General features: G+C 42.0%; 1 protein-coding gene across 1 annotated transcript in view; it reads right to left on the reverse strand.

Moving 5' to 3' along the window:
- Positions 1 to 18,620, reverse strand: part of Got2 (glutamate oxaloacetate transaminase 2) — a 110,564-nt gene that overhangs the window by 58,812 nt on the left and 33,132 nt on the right. The window contains exons 3-4 of the mRNA XM_080282729.1: positions 10,900 to 11,028; positions 3,308 to 3,391 (exon numbers count right to left, since the gene is read on the reverse strand). Of these exons, the coding sequence (XP_080138855.1) occupies positions 3,308 to 3,391; positions 10,900 to 11,028 (213 nt within the window). The remainder of the gene's footprint in view (positions 1 to 3,307; positions 3,392 to 10,899; positions 11,029 to 18,620) is intronic.

The raw sequence follows: 18,620 nt of genomic DNA on the forward strand, positions 1-18,620 counted from the left end.
TTCTCTGCTATTGATGTGCCTTGAAAAGGTTAATCCCACCAATCTAATGACATATTTTATCACATTTATTCTCCCTTGAAATTATTAGCTATAACCAGTGCTTATACTCTGACAATACTGTAGATAGATAGATACCTTACATTTGTCTTAATGGAAACCATAGTTTAATCACAGTTGTTCTAATGCTGCCTGCAACAAGGAGGCAGCCAACAAATGTAATAGACCCAAACTAATCCCTGAAACCCATCTGCTTCTGCCTGGAATTGTACCATGTCTGTTCTTCACCTTACTAGGAATCATTCCATTAGTGCTAAATGCTCTGAACTCAGTCCAAATTCTTTCCACTGCTTCTGGCACCTTGCCAAAACCCTTTCTAACAACTTTATTTCATCTTCCTTCCCTCCTGTTTCTGCTCTGATGGCTCTGTAGCTGTTTCTTCTATAATACTAAGAGGGTACAACTCTTCGCTCAGACTTTCTCCCCCAATTCCACCTTGGATAACGTCGATATTGTTCCTCCTTCTCCTATCCCCTCTAACTTCCTCGTAAATATTCTTGAAGCGATGTACTTTCTGCAATCGTTGACGTAAATAAATGTACACACGTGATGTGGTCCCTTCTCTTATTCTCAGGAACTGTACATCTGTGCTGACACCAGGTTTAGGTAAACTTTTTCACCTATGTTTGTTGATTTGTGCCTTCCCATCTTGCTGGAAGCTTGCCCTCGTTCAGCCAGTCCCGAAGAAGAGTTACCATACTCAGTTCACTTAACTACCACACAACTGCTTTCATCCACTGTTTGAGACTGAGAGATTTCAGCCACTCCTGTGCACACTTTTTTTTTTTTTTTTTTTGAGTTTAAAAATCATGTTTTCCCCTTGCTAAATGAAAGAGGACAGGACATCATTATTACTTACATGCAAAATTTAAGGCTTTAACTCACCTTGGTTATTGCACTGTAGATTTCAGAAGTTGAGAGAGTGTGGTGAGTCAGCGATGACACAGTGAGGAGGGTGGTGGACCGTGGAGGAAGGTGGTAGCATATGGTGGAGTGAGGAAGGAGGGAAGGATTATTACAGTACTTCGCTTATCACCTAGTGACTTCCATCATTCTTTACGTTTCTACTTATCATTTTCTAGTTACTTCTTATCGGTTACCTCATTTATTTAATTTATCATTACCAGTATTTCCATTTTGCCTTATTTCATTTATTTGCGTATTATCTAGCCACTTATTTCACTTATTATTCTTTATTTCCACTTATTTCTATCTACTTCACTTATCATGTTACTTCCACTATTACACTTAGTCCCTAGTAATCACTTGCAAAGTTCACTTTTCATTGCTTCTTTGTTTCTACATATCACGTAAATCTGATATAACTTATAATTAGCAGTAGCGGTGGTTATACGAGAAACAGGTTGGTGTATGGGTGCACTGAGTTGTGGCAACGATGTGGGGGGATGGGCATGTTTCACCCATGACTTCCCGTAACCAATCACATATTTAGGCTCTTTTCTTAGATTCTGTTCACTCTCCTCATCACTTGTGTCACTGGAAATGAAAGCTTTCTTTTTGCCTGAAGACATCATCTAAGCCTCCCAGAATCAGCTCTAGAAGGGATTGAATGCCAAGGATCACCTGACACAGATGCCTGTCAATCACTATGGCAAGACAAACACTGAGCACATGTGCCAGCACTGTACAGTACACAACCACCTGGTAGGTAACAAAAATCTCTATAGAAGCCTGAGGGTGATCACTCTCATGCCCAGGAAATTTGAAAGTGTGTGGTTCTCTATGATATTGCAATCTGAACAGCTTCCTCTACAGAAGCAGGTCACATGTTATGGGTTAATATACTTGTACAGGCACTTTTAATGTTCTTGACTCTATTAACAAAAATTTGGAAACAACTTTCTCATCACAGCCTAAGTGATTTCGCCAAGGACATTCTATTGATGACCTTCTCTCCTTCCTTTCTGATTCCTGGTCATACCGTACTCCTTTCGCAACTGGTGAAAGCTTTGCAATTGCACCTGACATCTTAAATGGCTTTCAGTTGAGCCTGACATATATCTTTAATTTCCAAACTGTCCTCTTGCTGCTTTTACCCTCCTATCTGTGCCTTTGTCTCTCGCTTCCTTTCTGGTCACTCTACAGCTGCTGTTGTAGACTGCAACTTTTTTTTTTTTTCCTCCACAGCTGTCAACAGTGGTATTCAACAAAGTTCTGTCCAGTCACCAAATCTATGCTTCTTTTTTATCAATGATCTTCTGAACTACACATCTAACCCTATCCATTCACACACTACTTACTCCACTCTTCCCCACTCCATTCACTTCTCACAGGGTCCATCACAGTAGATACTTCAATCACAGTATGAGGCTATGGTACATGTACTTTTTGAACTGGATCATATTTCGAATTGGGGTAAATTGAACCTTTATGTTTTTTGTGCATCCAAATTCACTCCCTGCATCTTTCAACCCACCAAAATCTTCTGCAGAAACTAAATCTATCTTCTCTCAATCTCCTTGGGTTTTCATTCACTCAAGCCCTATCATAGAAGGATCACATTACCTCTCTTACAAACTCTGTTTCCAAGAGAATGGGTGTGCCAAGCCAGCTCTGTGCCTTCTTTATTCCTGCACAGATGTTGGCTTTGTACAGCGGTCTTATTCATGTGTGGGGAGGCTCCCAACACACAGCCCTTCTAAACATATAGGAGTCAAAGGCTTTTTGTTTCATCAACTCCCTTCCTCTTATTGAATCCCTTCAACTTCTCTCTCTTCATCACACTGCTGCATCTTTATCTTTCTACTGCTGCTTCACTGGTCACTGGTCTTCTGAACTACAGTTCAGTACCTGCTTCCAACCCTACTCAGTTATGATGACCATTTAGCACCTGCTAGGTAGCACACACAAACCCCTGTTCCATCCAACTCTCAAATGCAAGAGCTAACAAATACTCAAGTCACTTAAATATGCAAGAGGTCAGCTATGGAACTGTCAACCTCAGTCTGTATTTCCCTCTGCCTATGACCCCACCAGCTTTTAAATGCAATGTGTACTCTCTCTCTCTCTCTCTCTCAGAAAGGAACAACTGTGGGCTTCAAGTCTTTGGTTCCTCCTCCTCCTCCTCTGCTTAAAAAAATAAAAAAGTAAAAATAAAAAAAACAAAAAAATTACTTTGTTTTTCCAAAGCTGCATAAAACTGTCTGGAGACAGTAAGAAAAAAATATTTAGCCCATATCACTGGATTCAAGGGTTGAAATTTAAATATGTGATGAGTGAGAACATTTACCTTTGGGCCAGCGAAGTGCTTGGACAGGAAGGCTGAGCCAATACGAAGTGCTCCGGTACCAGAGATGCCTTGAACAGTCACATTCTGCAACAAACATGTTCATTACTCCACAGTCATTACTTACTTTTATTCTCTTACATTATCATCATCCTTACCTTTTTCCCCACACAAAGATAGGGTGAGGTATGGTCCAAAAGAAAAAAAGCTGGGAAAGACCAAGCACAAAAGAAGAACTACAGTATTATCAGCATACCCAGGATTGAGGAGTGCTGGTTAGAGTGGTTTTGGTTATGTATGTGGGTGCTCACACCCAAGTGAGAGTGAGTGGTGATTTGAATGATGAGTTCTCCATGAATGGTGATGTGCATCAGGGGTCAGTCTTGAGCCCCTTGTTGTTTATCATGGTAACTGAAGACCTCTCATGTGACTTCAGAAAAAGACTCCTGTGGGAGATGTTGTATGCCAATGATTTGGTATTGACTGCAGAGAATGAGAGGAAGGCAGAGGATAGATAAGGACATGGAGAGAAGGTATGGGGCACAAGGCCTTGAGAGCAAATGCAGATAAAACAAAGGCGATGGTATCTAGGGTTCGTGGCAGTACTTCCAAAGAAAAGGGAGAGTGACCATGTGTGCATGGAAACTAATTCCATTTTGTGCAGTGTTTGTTATAAGTGGGTGCAAAACAGATGTAGTGGTATTAGCGGTAGACTGAGAAAATGCTGATGTCGTGTGCGCAGTATGTTGAAAAGAGCATGTGCAGACTGTCAGCATGAAAGGAATGATCTTGCTGGTGAGTCTCTTGAGTGTGTGGAAGAGTTTTGTTACTTGGGGGACATGTTATAACACACTGTTTTACCACCAAGTGTTTTTTTCAAAACAATGTATTTAATCACATAAATTCAGTGTAATATAAACCAGTATCATAGAACTTATAAAACATACAAGCAAAGCCTAAATTTTGTATATATCCAGCATTAGCTAATTACTTATTGACAGAGTTAGGGAAATAACAGAGGAATTAGTTGGAGAAGAACAGGGAGGTTTTAGGAAGGGAAGAGGCTGTGTAGATCAGATATTCATTCTTAGATCCTTAGTGGGAAAGTTTCTAGAGAAGGGAAAGAAGTTGTATACAGCCTTCATGGATTTGGAGAAAGCATATGACAGGGTGGACAGACAAGGATTGTGGAAAGTATTAAGAATATATGGAATAGATGGGAAGTTGCTGAATGTTGTGAAGAGTACCGGTATGTAAGAGGGTGCTAAGGCTGCAGTGCGTGTGGATAGTAAACTGAGTGAATTTTTCTACTTGAAGGTCGAATTGAAACAGGGATGTGTCATGTCTCCATGGTTGTTCAGTCTGTATATGGATGGGGTTATAAAAGAGATACAAGGTAGGGCAGTGGATGTTGGAGTGAACCTAATGACAGAGGGCAGTGTTTGGAAACTCCCTGTACAGTACTGTTGTTTGCAGACAATACTGTGCTGTTAAGTGAAGACAAAGTGAAGCTGCAAGGCTTGGTGGATGAGTTTGGGAGAGTGTGTAGGAAATGGAATCTAAAGATGAATGTAGGGAAGAGTAAAGTTATGGTCTTCAACAGAAGTGAAGTCAGTGAATGTAGTGTGAGGCTGGATGAGGAGGAAATGGAAAATGTGAGTGCATTTAAATATTTGGGTAGTGTGATGAGTAAGGATGGAAGTTTGGAGGGCAAAGTGCTTGAAAGGGTACAACAAGGAAGAAAGGTTGTTGGTTCCTAGAAAACAGTGAAAAGAAACAGGGAAGTAAGCATGGAAGTGAAAAAGTTACTACAGTACCCTCGCGTCCAGTACGGTCAACAAGAAAAATAATTCATTATTGTAGTACGGATTTGTTGGGCTAGTACGAATCGGCCGCGCAAAGTGGGCCAAATCCGAAGACTTCTTCTCTAGTACTGACATTCTGTGTCCAGTACTATTACCTGCCCAGGTGCGGGAAGATGGACAACACCAAGTAACATTTCCCTTGTACTGCCGCGCCAGTCAAGTACGCCTTCATCGTGACTCGTGTCGTGTGCCAGTCACTCTGTAGTATTGCACTTTCCCCTGATGAAGACGACGACAATGTCAGTGTGTGACTATGAGGGATTTATGAGGGAGGTTGTGGCCCTCCTTCTGGGGGTCAGTAGGGCCTCCTACAGCCTCGGATACCCCTACCCCTTCCCCCCCAAGCCCATCACAACTCACCTTAAAGGTTGGTAAAATCTTAGTTGTGTCAAAACGTAGTTAAGTTGAATTCAGGGGGGACTTTGTTAAGCCTTGTCTGACATTATTCATTTTTCTCATACGTCTGTTGTTTGTCCAGTATGGATTTAGTCCAGTACAGCAGTATTATCTGACAAAAATACCGTACTGGACACGAGGTGCTGTACATGACAGTACAGTATTGTGACACCAACTTTAATGTATGGAAGTGAAGCTTGGACCTTGTTGGAGGGACAGAAGTAAAGAGTGAGAGTAGTGGAGATGAGTTATATGACAGGAGCATGTGAAGTCACATGGAGAAACAGACTTACAAATGAGGATGTGAAGGAGTGTTGTGGCGTGGATGTGGATGTGATAAGAACCGTTAAGAGAAACACACTGAGATTGTTTGGCCATGTGGAGAGGATGGAGAGTGAGAGACTGACAATGAAAGTGTATGTGAGTGAGGTGGAGGGGGGGAGAGGGAGGGGGAGGCCAAGGATGAGATGGAGGGATGGAGTGGAGAGGTATATGAGAGAGGGGGGTGTGAGCTGGGAGAAGGGCAGTGATATAGCAGGGGACAGGGCGACATGGAGGCAATTTGTTTGTGGCCACCCCTTACGGGATTAAGGCATCTGGCAATAGACAGATAGATAGATAGATAGATTAGCTAATTTTGTAACCTTTTAGGATTACCAGTAAGTTTGTTTTTGATAGATACGGTTTTTGCTAATTATGGATTAGGGTAAATTTGTTATATAATCAGTACTAAAGTTAGGTTAGGCCTATGCCAGGTTAGGTTGTCTCATATTACAGTATTACCAAATCTCAATCATCTAAAGAAATTTATTATAAACATTGCTACTTTTTTAATATAGATCTATACAGTTAACATGATGTGCACATTCATTTATTAAAGTGATTTTTCACTTGTAAGAAGAATGGGAAATGTAAGTGTAAAATTACCAGAGAAAGTTGAAGCAGCAAAGGAAATGCATCCTTCTCCTACTACTTGTGTTGTAGCAGCAAAGGAAATAAGTCCTTCTCCAACTACTGTTTAGTGTGCATTGACCTCTCTGTCAACTCATGTGTGCTCTCATACTGAAACATGTTTAGCAGGCAGCCCAGGGGTAACAGACAAACAAGTCAAAACATGATCATCCCCGTCATTCAACTCAATGTGTTAAATTCTCAGAGTATAAAATTACAATTTAATTGGGCTGTCCATAATTTGGTATAAACATTATTTTATTTGTTTTATGGTACACTTTGGAAAAAATCCACCTTTGCCTGGGTTTTTCAGGTTAGTTTGTGAAAAAAAAAAAAAGTGGGTGGGGCTTTTTCAAATAAAGAATTTTTTGCCAACCCTGCTGGGGGTGGGGCTGGAGCTAGTTCTGTGGCTAGAGTGAGCAGTGACTGGAAGAAGTTCAGGGAACTGTTGTCTCTCCAGACACCTAGAGGGCTCTCCATCCGTGCTAAGGCATCTCTATATGCTGCATGTGTTAGGAGGGTAATGCCATATTGAAGTAAGACCTGGGCAGTAAAAGATAAGGATAGTCACTGGCTCAAATGTACAGAAATAACAATGATTAGGTGGACGTGCAGTGCGTCACTGAATGTGAAGCCTGGGGGGGCTAGGTTTGCAATGGAAGAGTTAAGAGGAAGGATGGGGCTGGAGTGAACCGATGTGATGAGGAGAGGTAGTTAAGACAATGGATGGGGCTGGAGTATATTTGTGTTTTGAACAGGAAAGGTAGATTGTAATGGTTTGGGCATGTGGAGAGGATGGGAGATGACAATTGGGAGGAGAAAGTGAGCAGTAGTAACATTGGGGTAGGGTTGCAAAAGGCAGACCAAAAAAGATCTGGGATGAGGTCACAAAGCATGACCTCAGTTATAAGGGAGACTACCGGAGACTGAGCAGCATGGAGAGCAACCATTAGGTGTATCTTTGTGTGGAATAAGAGTTACAAATGCACACCTTCCTTTCCTGACACATATCCTTCACTCGCTTCCCATTATCATTTTCTCCTTGCACTCCATTACAACCCATTATGTCATCCTCAGGACCAGTGCCTACTCTTCCATTCATATCCCCCATTATGATCACTTTATAGCTCCTGGGCATTTCTCCCACTGCTTCATCCAGTTGACCCCAAAACCTGTGTTTCTCTCTCTCTCACTCCTGCCCTCACACGGTGCATACGCTAAGATCACAGCCACTTTTACCTTCTCAAACTTGAACTTAACATACATATACCTCGAGCTGACACATTTGTAATCTCTCATGCCACTCTGCCACACCTCATTCATTAACAAAGCAACTCCCTCCTTGCATCTTCCTTGCCCATATGCCCGATCTTACACATTTCACACCCTCCCACTCCTCTACTTCACACCCTTTCATCTTTGTTCACACAATGCCATCATGACATATCTCTCACTCTTGAACACATTCACCACTTCCACCTTTTTGCTCTCCTCATTCACACCTCTTACATTCCACATGGCCAAGCGAATCTGCCCATTTGGTTGGGGCCCTGGCCAGGTACTGGGCCCTCTAAGGCTCTCCAAAACATTTGCCATTATCAAGTGATTTTAGATAGAGGAATCTGGGGGACATTTAACCCTGCCAAAAACCTCAGTTATATGGTTACCATCCAGCGTAGTAAATGGTTTCTTGGGAGGAGAGTTAATGAGATAAAATGCCCCTGACTCTACCTTGCTGAAATGAGCTGTGTAAGGAACTTCCCCACACAAGAGTTGTACTCTACATGGGCGAATAAAACCCATGTATAAAGTCAACAACTATGCAGGGGTAAAGACGGCACAGAGTCAGCTTAGCACACTTAATCTCTTGGAAGCAGATTTTACAAAGAGGATCCTTCCATGAAAAATCCCGAGAAAATAAAACCCCAAGTATGTTCAAGGATGATGCAGGACTGAATTGGGTACTGTTAAAAATTAGAGAATGTTCCTGTGGTTGACTCTGATGGGTCGAAAGACATAAGAACTGAGTTCTTGATGCATTAAAAACAACACGATTACTCTTACCCCAATCAGCGATACAAGCTAAGTCAGGCACTAAGTGTGCCTTAGCCTCATCCTGTCAGTTGAAGTAACTGCTGAGATGGACACTGCAGGAAGCGGATCGAAAGATGAAGGATGGGGTCATCAGCGTATGAGTGAATATGGTTAGAAGTACTTCTTGGAAGGTCATTGATGGATAGAAAGAAGCAGAGTTAATGATAGAACAGAACCCTGAGGAATACCACTACTGATAGCCCTAGGAGAATGGTGGCTGTCCACAACAGCAGCTATTGAATGACCAGAAAGGACGCTGGAGATGAAGGCAGAGACAGACGGATAGAAACTGTGAAAGGGCAGTTTGGAAATTGAATTTCAGCCAGACTCAATCTAAAGCCTTTGAGACATTAAGCGCAATGGCAAAACTTTCACCAGAGTCCCAAATGGAGGATGACCAGGAGTCTGAAAGGAAGGTGAGAAGATCACCAGTGGAGCATCCCTCGCGGAACCCATACTGACGATCAGAAAAAAGGTTATGATATGAGAGGTGTTTTTAAATTTTTTTGTTAAGAATAGATTAAAAAACCAATATATCATCCAATCTTTTACTGCCCCACCACAGCTAGACTCCTTATCCCTTGGACAGTTACTATTTATTTCTGTGAGACTTGAACCCCAGCCATCCCACAGTGCTCTTGTTTGGCAAGCCACAGCTCGCAAATGTGAGTATGTTTTCCCTTCGGCAAACAAATTTTTCATGCAAGTTGTCTTTTGGCGAGGAGAAAATACATCCACTTCAAAACCCAGTAAACTACTAAATGAGTAAATCTCAATCGATCAATTATAAAGTCTTTCCTTGTCACCTTTGCAAAAAATGTTTAAAACCTCATTACAGTACAATCCCAGTTAACCGGGTGGCTTGGGGAATTTACCTTCCCGGTTACAGATTTTTCCCGTATTTCTGATTTTCAAGTCAAATCTATACAAAGGCTATCACAGCAGTAAATACAGTTCAGGTACTCACCAGTCACATTAGGGGTTACACTAAGAGATTCCGCCTGAAAAACTGCCTTGTAAACACACACCATGGTCATAACGGATGTGTGTGCAATGTCTAGCAACTAGCAGTACTGCAAATTGCACCAGTCCATTGTTTACAGAATTACTGTATTCATTATATGTACTGTACTCATAAAAATTGAAAAATAAAATAAAGAAATAAAAGCTTGAACATTTATTAGTGAACTGATGATGTGTTAAGACTGCACTGTAGAATTATCACGACACCTGTGCCCCCATGTGAGTTTGTTTACGTTTCCGACTGTTCTTCTTCCCCACCTGACCTCCATCACTCCACCCCTCACCCGCCACTCAGCTGTTTTGCAGAAAATAAAATAAATGATGTACGTATGAAATGCAGGCATATTATTTATTTATTTTACTTCCAACAAAGTAAACTTTCATTCCTATTAACATTTATATTCAGCCATTAGTGTTTTATAATGTTCGCCTTTTTCAAGTCTGTTGCATATGTCCAGCTTCTGTTTCAAGGTAAGCACGATACGCTTACGTTTAGTTTGCGCTTTAGGCATTTTGGAGTGTACAAATTACCGTCTATCAGAGGAACACAATAGCAAGAGAGCTTGTTTACTGTCTGGTGGCAAAACGCAGACTGGTGATTTTTGGAGGGTGTGGAGGATGACTGAATTCAAGTAGGGGAAAGAGGGGGAGAGGAGGGGTGGTTAAGAGGATTTGCTAGGGATTTACATTAGCCGGAAATGCCTTCAACTCGCTTTGTCTGACTTCATCCAGCCTCGCGTGACACAATCAAACGGCGGTTTGGCGGTCCATTCAAATTGGCGCACAGTTATAACTTACAGACATTTTTACCAGCCCTTGAATTTTCCTGTTGTTCTGAGTATTCCGTTTGTCTGGATACCGGATAGCTGGGATTGTACTGTATATGATTCTAATCATCACAATGTGTAAACTGATAAATATATTTATTGCTTGTAAAATATTTCGGCTGGTAGTAAGTTTGGCTACCAAAAATTTATTTGGCTCGTAAATGTGAAACCTTAGGAGCCAAATGGCTTGCAACCATCGGCAGTTAGCAAGAGCCCTGTCCCACTGCATGTAAACCTTTTATGGTTAGTCTTAACCTACCGTACTAGACCTCCCAGCATCCACCTGTTACCACCCAATGCAATAATGATAGCTGGTTTCCTGGACTGCACAGGATCCAACTGGCTTATAACTCAAGCATACAGTACAGTCACCCAAAGGCAACACTACAGCAAGTGAGTGGATTGCAGTACCAATGATTGTAACTGATGAATGTCTTACCAGTCCATCAGCAAGAACAGGATTATTGTCGCCAAGAGCAAGCCCAATCGCCTTCTTGCAAAAATCAGCATTGCCGGATATGGGCAGGTATTCTTTGTCCAGCTTCTGGCTCACGATGATTTCCTCGGCCTAAAATGGTAGGATATTTTAGTACAGAAATAATATAAACAACATTATACACAAGCCACAACCACTGATGTACAAAATATGTGCAAATATATATGGTATTTTACAATATAATAACCTGCAATACAAACTACGAAAACTTTCAGTGAAGTAAGCTTTTAATGTAACGATGTCACACCCAATTTCGTGGTTGGCCCACATCTTCTCGTCCTCATCCAGCTTTTCTTCTATCATGTGACAAATTTTACTCATGAATTATGAATTATGTAGAAAGTTGTGGACGCAATGAAGAAAGTTAAATCGGGGAAAGCCCCAGGAATTGATGGAGTGTGTGGTGAAATGCTGAAGCATGGGGGAGAGATAGTAGTAGAATGGTGTGGAAGATGTGCAGATTGGCCTGGGAGGAAGGTAGAGTCCCGGAAGATTAGAAGTCAGGTATAATTATTCCCTTGTACAAAGGAAAAGGGGAAAAAGAAGTGTGTTGTAATCATAGGGGCATCTGTCTTCTTAGTATAATAGACGTGGAAGGTGTGTGTACGATATTTACAGAAGAAATATGTGCAGCATGTGATGTGGTTTGTGGAAGGAAGAGAAGACGAAGGGGGGTGCAAGGAACAGCGTGGTGGACTGAAGAGGTGAAACAGGCTGTGGCACAAAAGAAGAAAGCATACAATGAATGGATGAGAAATAGGGGCATGGAAGAAGTTGAGAGCCGGAAGAGAGAGTTATATGTAGAAAGAAAGAGAGAGGTGAAAAGATTAGTAAGAGAGAGTAAGAAGAGAGTGGATGAGGAATTTGGAAGGAATTTGAGTGTAAAGTGGAGGGACCGTAAGAAAATGTTCTGGAAAGAGGTGAAAAGTGTAAGACAGGGTGGAAGTGAGGTTAGCAGGGAAGTGAAAGATAAAAATGGTAGATTACTAGTGGAGAAGGGAGAAAAACTGAGCAGATGGAGAGAACACTTTAAGGAATTGTTGAACATAGAGAATGGAAGTAATGCAAGTATAAGTGGCTGGGGAATGGCTGGGAGAAGGAGGGAGGTGAGAAGACAGGAAGAAATCAGTAGAATAGAAGTTGCGGAAGCAATGAAGAAAGTTAAATTGGGGAAAGCCCCAGGAATTGATGGAGTGTGTGGTGAAATGCTGCAGCATGGGGGAGAGATAGTAGTAGAATGGATGTGGAAGATGTGCAGATTGGCCTGGGAGGAAGGTAGAGTCCTGGAGGATTGGAAGTCAGGTATAATTATTCCCTTGTACAAAGGGAAAGACGAAAAAGAAGTGTGTGGTAATCATAGGGGCATTTGTCTTCTTAGTATAATAGGAAAAGTGTATGGTAGGATACTTATTGACAGAGTTAGAGAAAGAACAGAGAAATTAGTTGGAGAAGAACAGGGAGGCTTTAGGAAGGGAAGAGGTTGTGTAGATCAGATATTCATTCTTAGATCTTTAGTGGAGAAGTTTCTAGAGAAGGGAAAGAAGTTGTATGCAGCTTTCATGGATTTGGAGAAAGCATATGACAGGGTGGATAGACACGGATTGTGGAAAGTGTTAAGAATATATGGAGTAGATGGGAAGTTGTTGAATGCTGTGAAGAGTATGTACAATGGTGCGAAGGCTGCAGTGCGTGTGGATGGTGAACTAAGTGAATTTTTCTCTTTGAAAGTTGTGTTGAAACAGGGATGTGTCATGTCTCCATGGTTGTTCAATCTGTACATGGATGGGGTAATAAAAGAGGTACAAGGTAGGGTAGTGGATGTTGGAGTGGCCCTGGTGAGAGAGGACAGTGTTTGGAAACTCCCTGTACTGTTGTTTGCAGATGATACTGTGTTGTTGAGTGAAGACGAAGGGGAGCTGCAAGGCTTGGTGGATGAGTTTGGGAGAGTGTGTAAGAAACGGAATCTAAAGGTGAATGAAGGGAAGAGTAAAGTGATGGTCATTGAGAGAGGTGAAATCAGTGAATGTACAGCGAGGATGGATGGTGAGGAATTGGAAAATGTGAGTGCATTTAAGTACTTGGGTAGTGTGATGAATAAGGATGGAGGTTTGGAGGGTGAAGTACTTGAAAGGGTACAGCAGGGAAGAAAGGTTGCTGGTTCTTTGAAAGCAGTAATAAGAAACAGGGAAGTGAGCATGGAAGTGAAAAAGTTACTACATGACAGTATTGTGATACCAACTTTAACATACGGAAGTGAAGCTTGGACGTTGTTGGAAGGACACAAGTCAAGAGTGAGAGCAGTGGAAATGAGTTATTTAAGAGGAGCCTGTGGAGTCACATGGAGAGACACGCTGACGAATGAGGATATAAAGGAGCGTTGTGGTGTGGATGTGGATGTGATGGGAAGCGTTATGAGGAACACACTGAGGTGGTTTGGCCACGTGGAGAGGATGGAGGGTGAAAGACTGACAAAGAGAGTGTATGTGAGTGAGGTGGAGGGGGGAAGAGGGAGGGGGAGGCCGAGGATGAGATGGAGGGATGGGGTGGAGAGGTATATGAGAGAGGGGGGCGTGAGTTGGGAGCAGAGCAGTGAAATGGCGGGGGACAGGGCAACTTGGAGGCGATTTGTTTGTGGCCACCTCAAACGGGATTGAGGCGTCTGGCAATAGATAGATAGATAGATAGAATATGAATTGTGTTTATACTGTTAATTTCATAACAAACGATGTGGGAGCAATACATCAGTACACAATAACTTTATTCTTCACTCTGGTTACTTGCTGTTGATCTTGAATGCAACACTATGTGCCATACAGGACCCTGTGCAGATCTCAAGGTTCAGTTTGTTCAATACAGAAAATACTACGTCAAACAAATACTTTGACTCAAATGTGTGCGATTATAAAAACCATCACATTATCACAAATACTTCTTCAATACATTGTAAATGCAATTAAATGATTATCAACACCATAAAACTGTCATAAACATCACCATATGGTCAAACATCACTAGATGGTCAAAAGCACGACCAAATGGTCATAACACCACCACCTGGTCATGGCCACAAACACCACCACCTGGTCATGGCCACAAACACCACCATCTGGTCATGGCCACAAACACCACCATCTGGTCATGGCCACAAACACCACCACCTGGTCATGGCCACAAACACCACCACCTGGTCATGGCCACAAACACCACCACCTGGTCATGGCCACAAACACCACCACCTGGTCATGGCCACAAACACCACCACCTGGTCATGGCCACAAACACCACCACCTGGTCATGGCCACAAACACCACCACCTGGTCATGGCCACAAACACCACCACCTGGTCATGGCCACAAACACCACCACCTGGTCATGGCCACAAACACCACCACCTGGTCATGGCCACAAACACCACCATCTGGTCATGGCCACAAACACCACCACCTGGTCATGGCCACAAACACCACCACCTGGTCATGGCCACAAACACCACCACCTGGTCATGGCCACAAACACCACCACCTGGTCATGGCCACAAACACCACCACCTGGTCAGGGCCACAAACACCACCATCTGGTCAGGGCCACAAACACCACCACCTGGTCAGGGCCACAAACACCACCACCTGGTCATGGCCACAAACACCACCACCTGGTCATGGCCACAAACACCACCACCTGGTCATGGCCACAAACACCACCACCTGGTCATGGCCACAAACACCACCACCTGGTCATGGCCACAAACACCACCACCTGGTCATGGCCACAAACACCACCACCTGGTCATGGCCACAAACACCACCACCTGGTCATAAACACCAGCACGTATTTATGGTCAAGAACAGCAGTACATGGTCTACCTATCTATTTATTGCCAGATGCCTGAATCCCATAAGGGGTGACCACAAACAAATTGCCTCCATGTCCCCTTGTCCTCTGCCATTTCACTGCCCTCCCCTCAGCTTACAAACCCCCCCTCTCTCTCATACAGTATATCTCTCCACTCCATCACTCCATCTCTCATTTTCAGCCTCCTCCTCCCTCTCCCCCTCTCTACCTCACTCACATACACTCTCCTCATTAGTCTCACTCTCCATCCTTTTCACATGGCCAAAACACCTCAAAGTATTTCTCCCAATAATTTCTATCACATCCACATCCACACCACAATGCTCCTCCACTTCCTCAGTTGTCAGTCTGTCACCCCATGTAACCACACATGCTCCTCTCAAATAACTCATTTCCACTGCTCTCACTCTTATCATGTGTCCTTCCAACCAGGTGCAAGCTTCCCTCCCATATGTTAGAGTTGGTATCATAATACTATCATGCAGTGACTTTTTTACTTCCATGCTCACTTCCCTATTTTGTATCACTGCTTTCAATGAACCAGCAACCATTCTTCCTTGTTGCACTCTTTCAAGCACTACATCCAGTGGCGCACCCAGGAATTTTCTAAGGGGGGGGCCCATTTGCCAGTTTCCTGAAGTTTACATATAAGTTTTATAGTTCTAAGTCGTATATATATGTTATATATATATATAGATGGATAGATAGATATAGACACAGACATATATATATATACTGATAGAATGATAGATTATTTGGTAGGTCGTCAGTTATTTAAACAAACTTGTTTGTTTATATTTATCGTTTTAACAAAGTAACAAAAAACAAGCCATTCAGTCTCAATCCTATTCTGTCCAGATTTCTAATCACGGCACAAAGATGGAGAGAAACAAGGGACAGGTGAAGTGGGAAGTCCTTAGGGAGAGGGAAGGAATGTTGGGTAAGGAAATAGAGATCACAATGGGAAAGGGATTGCCGATCCCAGCTCAGGTGTGTGTGTGTGTGTGTGTGTGTGTGTGTGTGCAAATGATGTGTATGTGGGCAAGAAGCTGGGTGAAGAGAGGGGATGGGGATGGATAGGAAGGCAGAAGGGATGATGTTTTGAGTTCAGGGGGGGTGATGTGAGGAAGCTATCCTACTGACAATATATCTGGCCACAGGATCCGATAGGTGATAAGATCCGCTGCTCTGTTCAATGGTATTGGAACATACTATAACAGCTTCCTCCAGACATTTGCGTCGTTTTAAGTCTACACACACACACACACACACACACACACACACACACACACACACACACACACACACACACCTGAGCTGGGATTGCCAATCACTTTCCCCATGTGACCTCTATTTCCTTACCCAACATTCCATCCCTCTCCCTAAGGACTTCCCACTTCACCTGTCCCTTGTTTCTCTCCGTCTTTGTGACGTGATTTGTAATCCCTTACCCCTGGACCTCACCTTCCTTACCCTACCTATCCCCCTTACCACCCCTAGCCAATACCTCACCCCTCACATCCCCACTGCCTTTTGCTATATACACAGGAAATGTGGTGTATATTCAGCAATTGTATTCTGAGCCTGAGGAAGCCACGAGGCGAAACGTCAATACACACTCTGAGTCTTTGTTTGTACTTGCCAATTTTTCACGTTTTGCAGTTATCGAAATAAATATATATAAATTTTTAAAAGGATCCAGAGAGCTAGGGGGGGGCCCGGGTCCAGTGGGCCCCCCCTGGGTGCGCCTCTGACTACATCCTCCAAACTCCCATCCTTACTCATCACACTATCCAAGACCTTAAATGCACTCATATTTTCCATTTCCTCATCATCCAACCTCACTGTGCATTCAGAGACTTAATTTCTCTCGAAAAACGTAACTTTATTCTTCCCTACAGTCACCATAAGAATCCACTTCTTACACACTCTCCCAGACTGGGGACTTCAATACAAATATAAATTGGAATACTCTGGATATAAATAGCCAAGAAAGCTGTTGGGACCAAAAGCTCCTGGATCTCGTACAAGAGTTTTTCTTAACGCAACATGTGAGGGAAACCACCAGAAAAAGAGGACTTGATGTACCTTCAGTGCTAGATCTAATATTTACTAGGCAAGAAAATGATACTGACAGTTTAATATATCACCCTTCACTCGGCAAAAGCGATCATGCAGTACTAAATTATAACTTCAGGATAGCATATGACATAGTAAATGGCAATGACAGTTACAAAAAAGAGCCTAAACTATAAAAAGGGAAATTATCAAGACCTAAAGAAGTATTTCTTAGAAGTTGATTGGGAAAATGAGCTTAGAGGACAAGATTTAAATGCTGTATATAAAAAATTTTGTGAATTTTATGAAATAGGAGTCTAGAAGTACATCCCACAGCACAAAGAAGCAGATAAGAAAATACAGAAATGGTTCAATACAGAAAATAAAAAATCAAAAGAAAGAAGAGATTTGTCGTGGAATAGATACAGAAGACACAACAGTGAAAGGGCGTATAATAATTACAAACAGGCAAGAAATGACTATACAAGAATAAGGAGGGAAGCCCAAAAGCAGTTTGAGGAGGATATAATAAATAAAAGTAGTGATCAACCAAAGCTGTTTTACAGCTATATCAGAAGCAAAACCAAAGTAAAAGATATAATACAATCCATTACAGACAAGGGAATCACTTATACGCAAGAGAAAGATATTTGTGAAGCACTAAATAAGAATTTCCAATTAGTTTTTACAGAAGAAAAAAATTTTGAGAGGGACTATGTGGAACACGCATGTCTACACATACTACCAGATATACAAATAGCAGAAAAAGTAATACAGGAGGAGTTAAGTAGATTAGACAGAGGAAAAGCAAGTGGTCCTGATGAAATTTCATGTTGGGTATTACGAGAATGTGCAAAGGAGTTAAGTAAACCATTATTTTTAATTTTCAAGAAATCCGTGAGTCAAGGTAAACTACCTGATATTTGGAAAAAAGCAAATATTGTCCCCTTATTCAAGAAAGGAAATAGACAAAATCCACTCAACTACCGACCAGTATCACTGACCAGTGTTGTACGCAAGGTATTAGAAAAACTTATAAGAAAAGCTTGGGTAAATCATCTAGAAGAACACAGTATGATAACAGAAAGACAGTTTGGTTTCAGAAAAGGAAAATCATGTGTTACTAATCTGTTGAGCTACTATGACAGAGTAACAAACACAATACAGGAAAGGGAAGGATGGGTGGACAGTATCTATTTAGATTTCAAGAAAGCTTTTGACACAGTACCACACCAAAGACTTTTATGGAAACTGTACCATCAAGGAGGAATTCGAGGCAAACTGTTTTGTTGGATGCAAGACTTTCTCATAAAAAGAGAAATGAGGACAGTACTAAGAGGAAACTACTCATCATGGAAAGAAGTGACTAGTGGAGTACCACAGGGTTTAGTGCTGGCACCAATCATGTTTTTAGTGTATATAAATGATATAAACAGTAACACTGGAAATGAGAGCTATCTGAATATGTTTGCAGATGATGCAAAAATACAAAGGAGAATTACTAACACAGACTCTTGTAAAGAGCTACAAGAAGAATTAAATAAACTTCATGAATGGAGTAGTACATGGCAAATGGAATTCAATGTGGACAAGTGTCATGTAATCAAGTTTGGTAAAAGTGGAAAAAGACCTGATTGGGATTATAAGTTAGGATATAAAACCCTATACACATCAGAAAGAGAGAAAGACCTAGGTGTGATTATCAATAACAGACTATCTCCGGCTGACCACATCAGCGAGAAGGTACGGAACAT

The sequence above is a fragment of the Coenobita brevimanus genome, chromosome 94 (assembly GCF_032717465.1).
Source record: "Coenobita brevimanus isolate Jiangsu-jjx chromosome 94, ASM3271746v2, whole genome shotgun sequence".
NCBI lineage: Eukaryota > Metazoa > Arthropoda > Malacostraca > Decapoda > Coenobitidae > Coenobita > Coenobita brevimanus.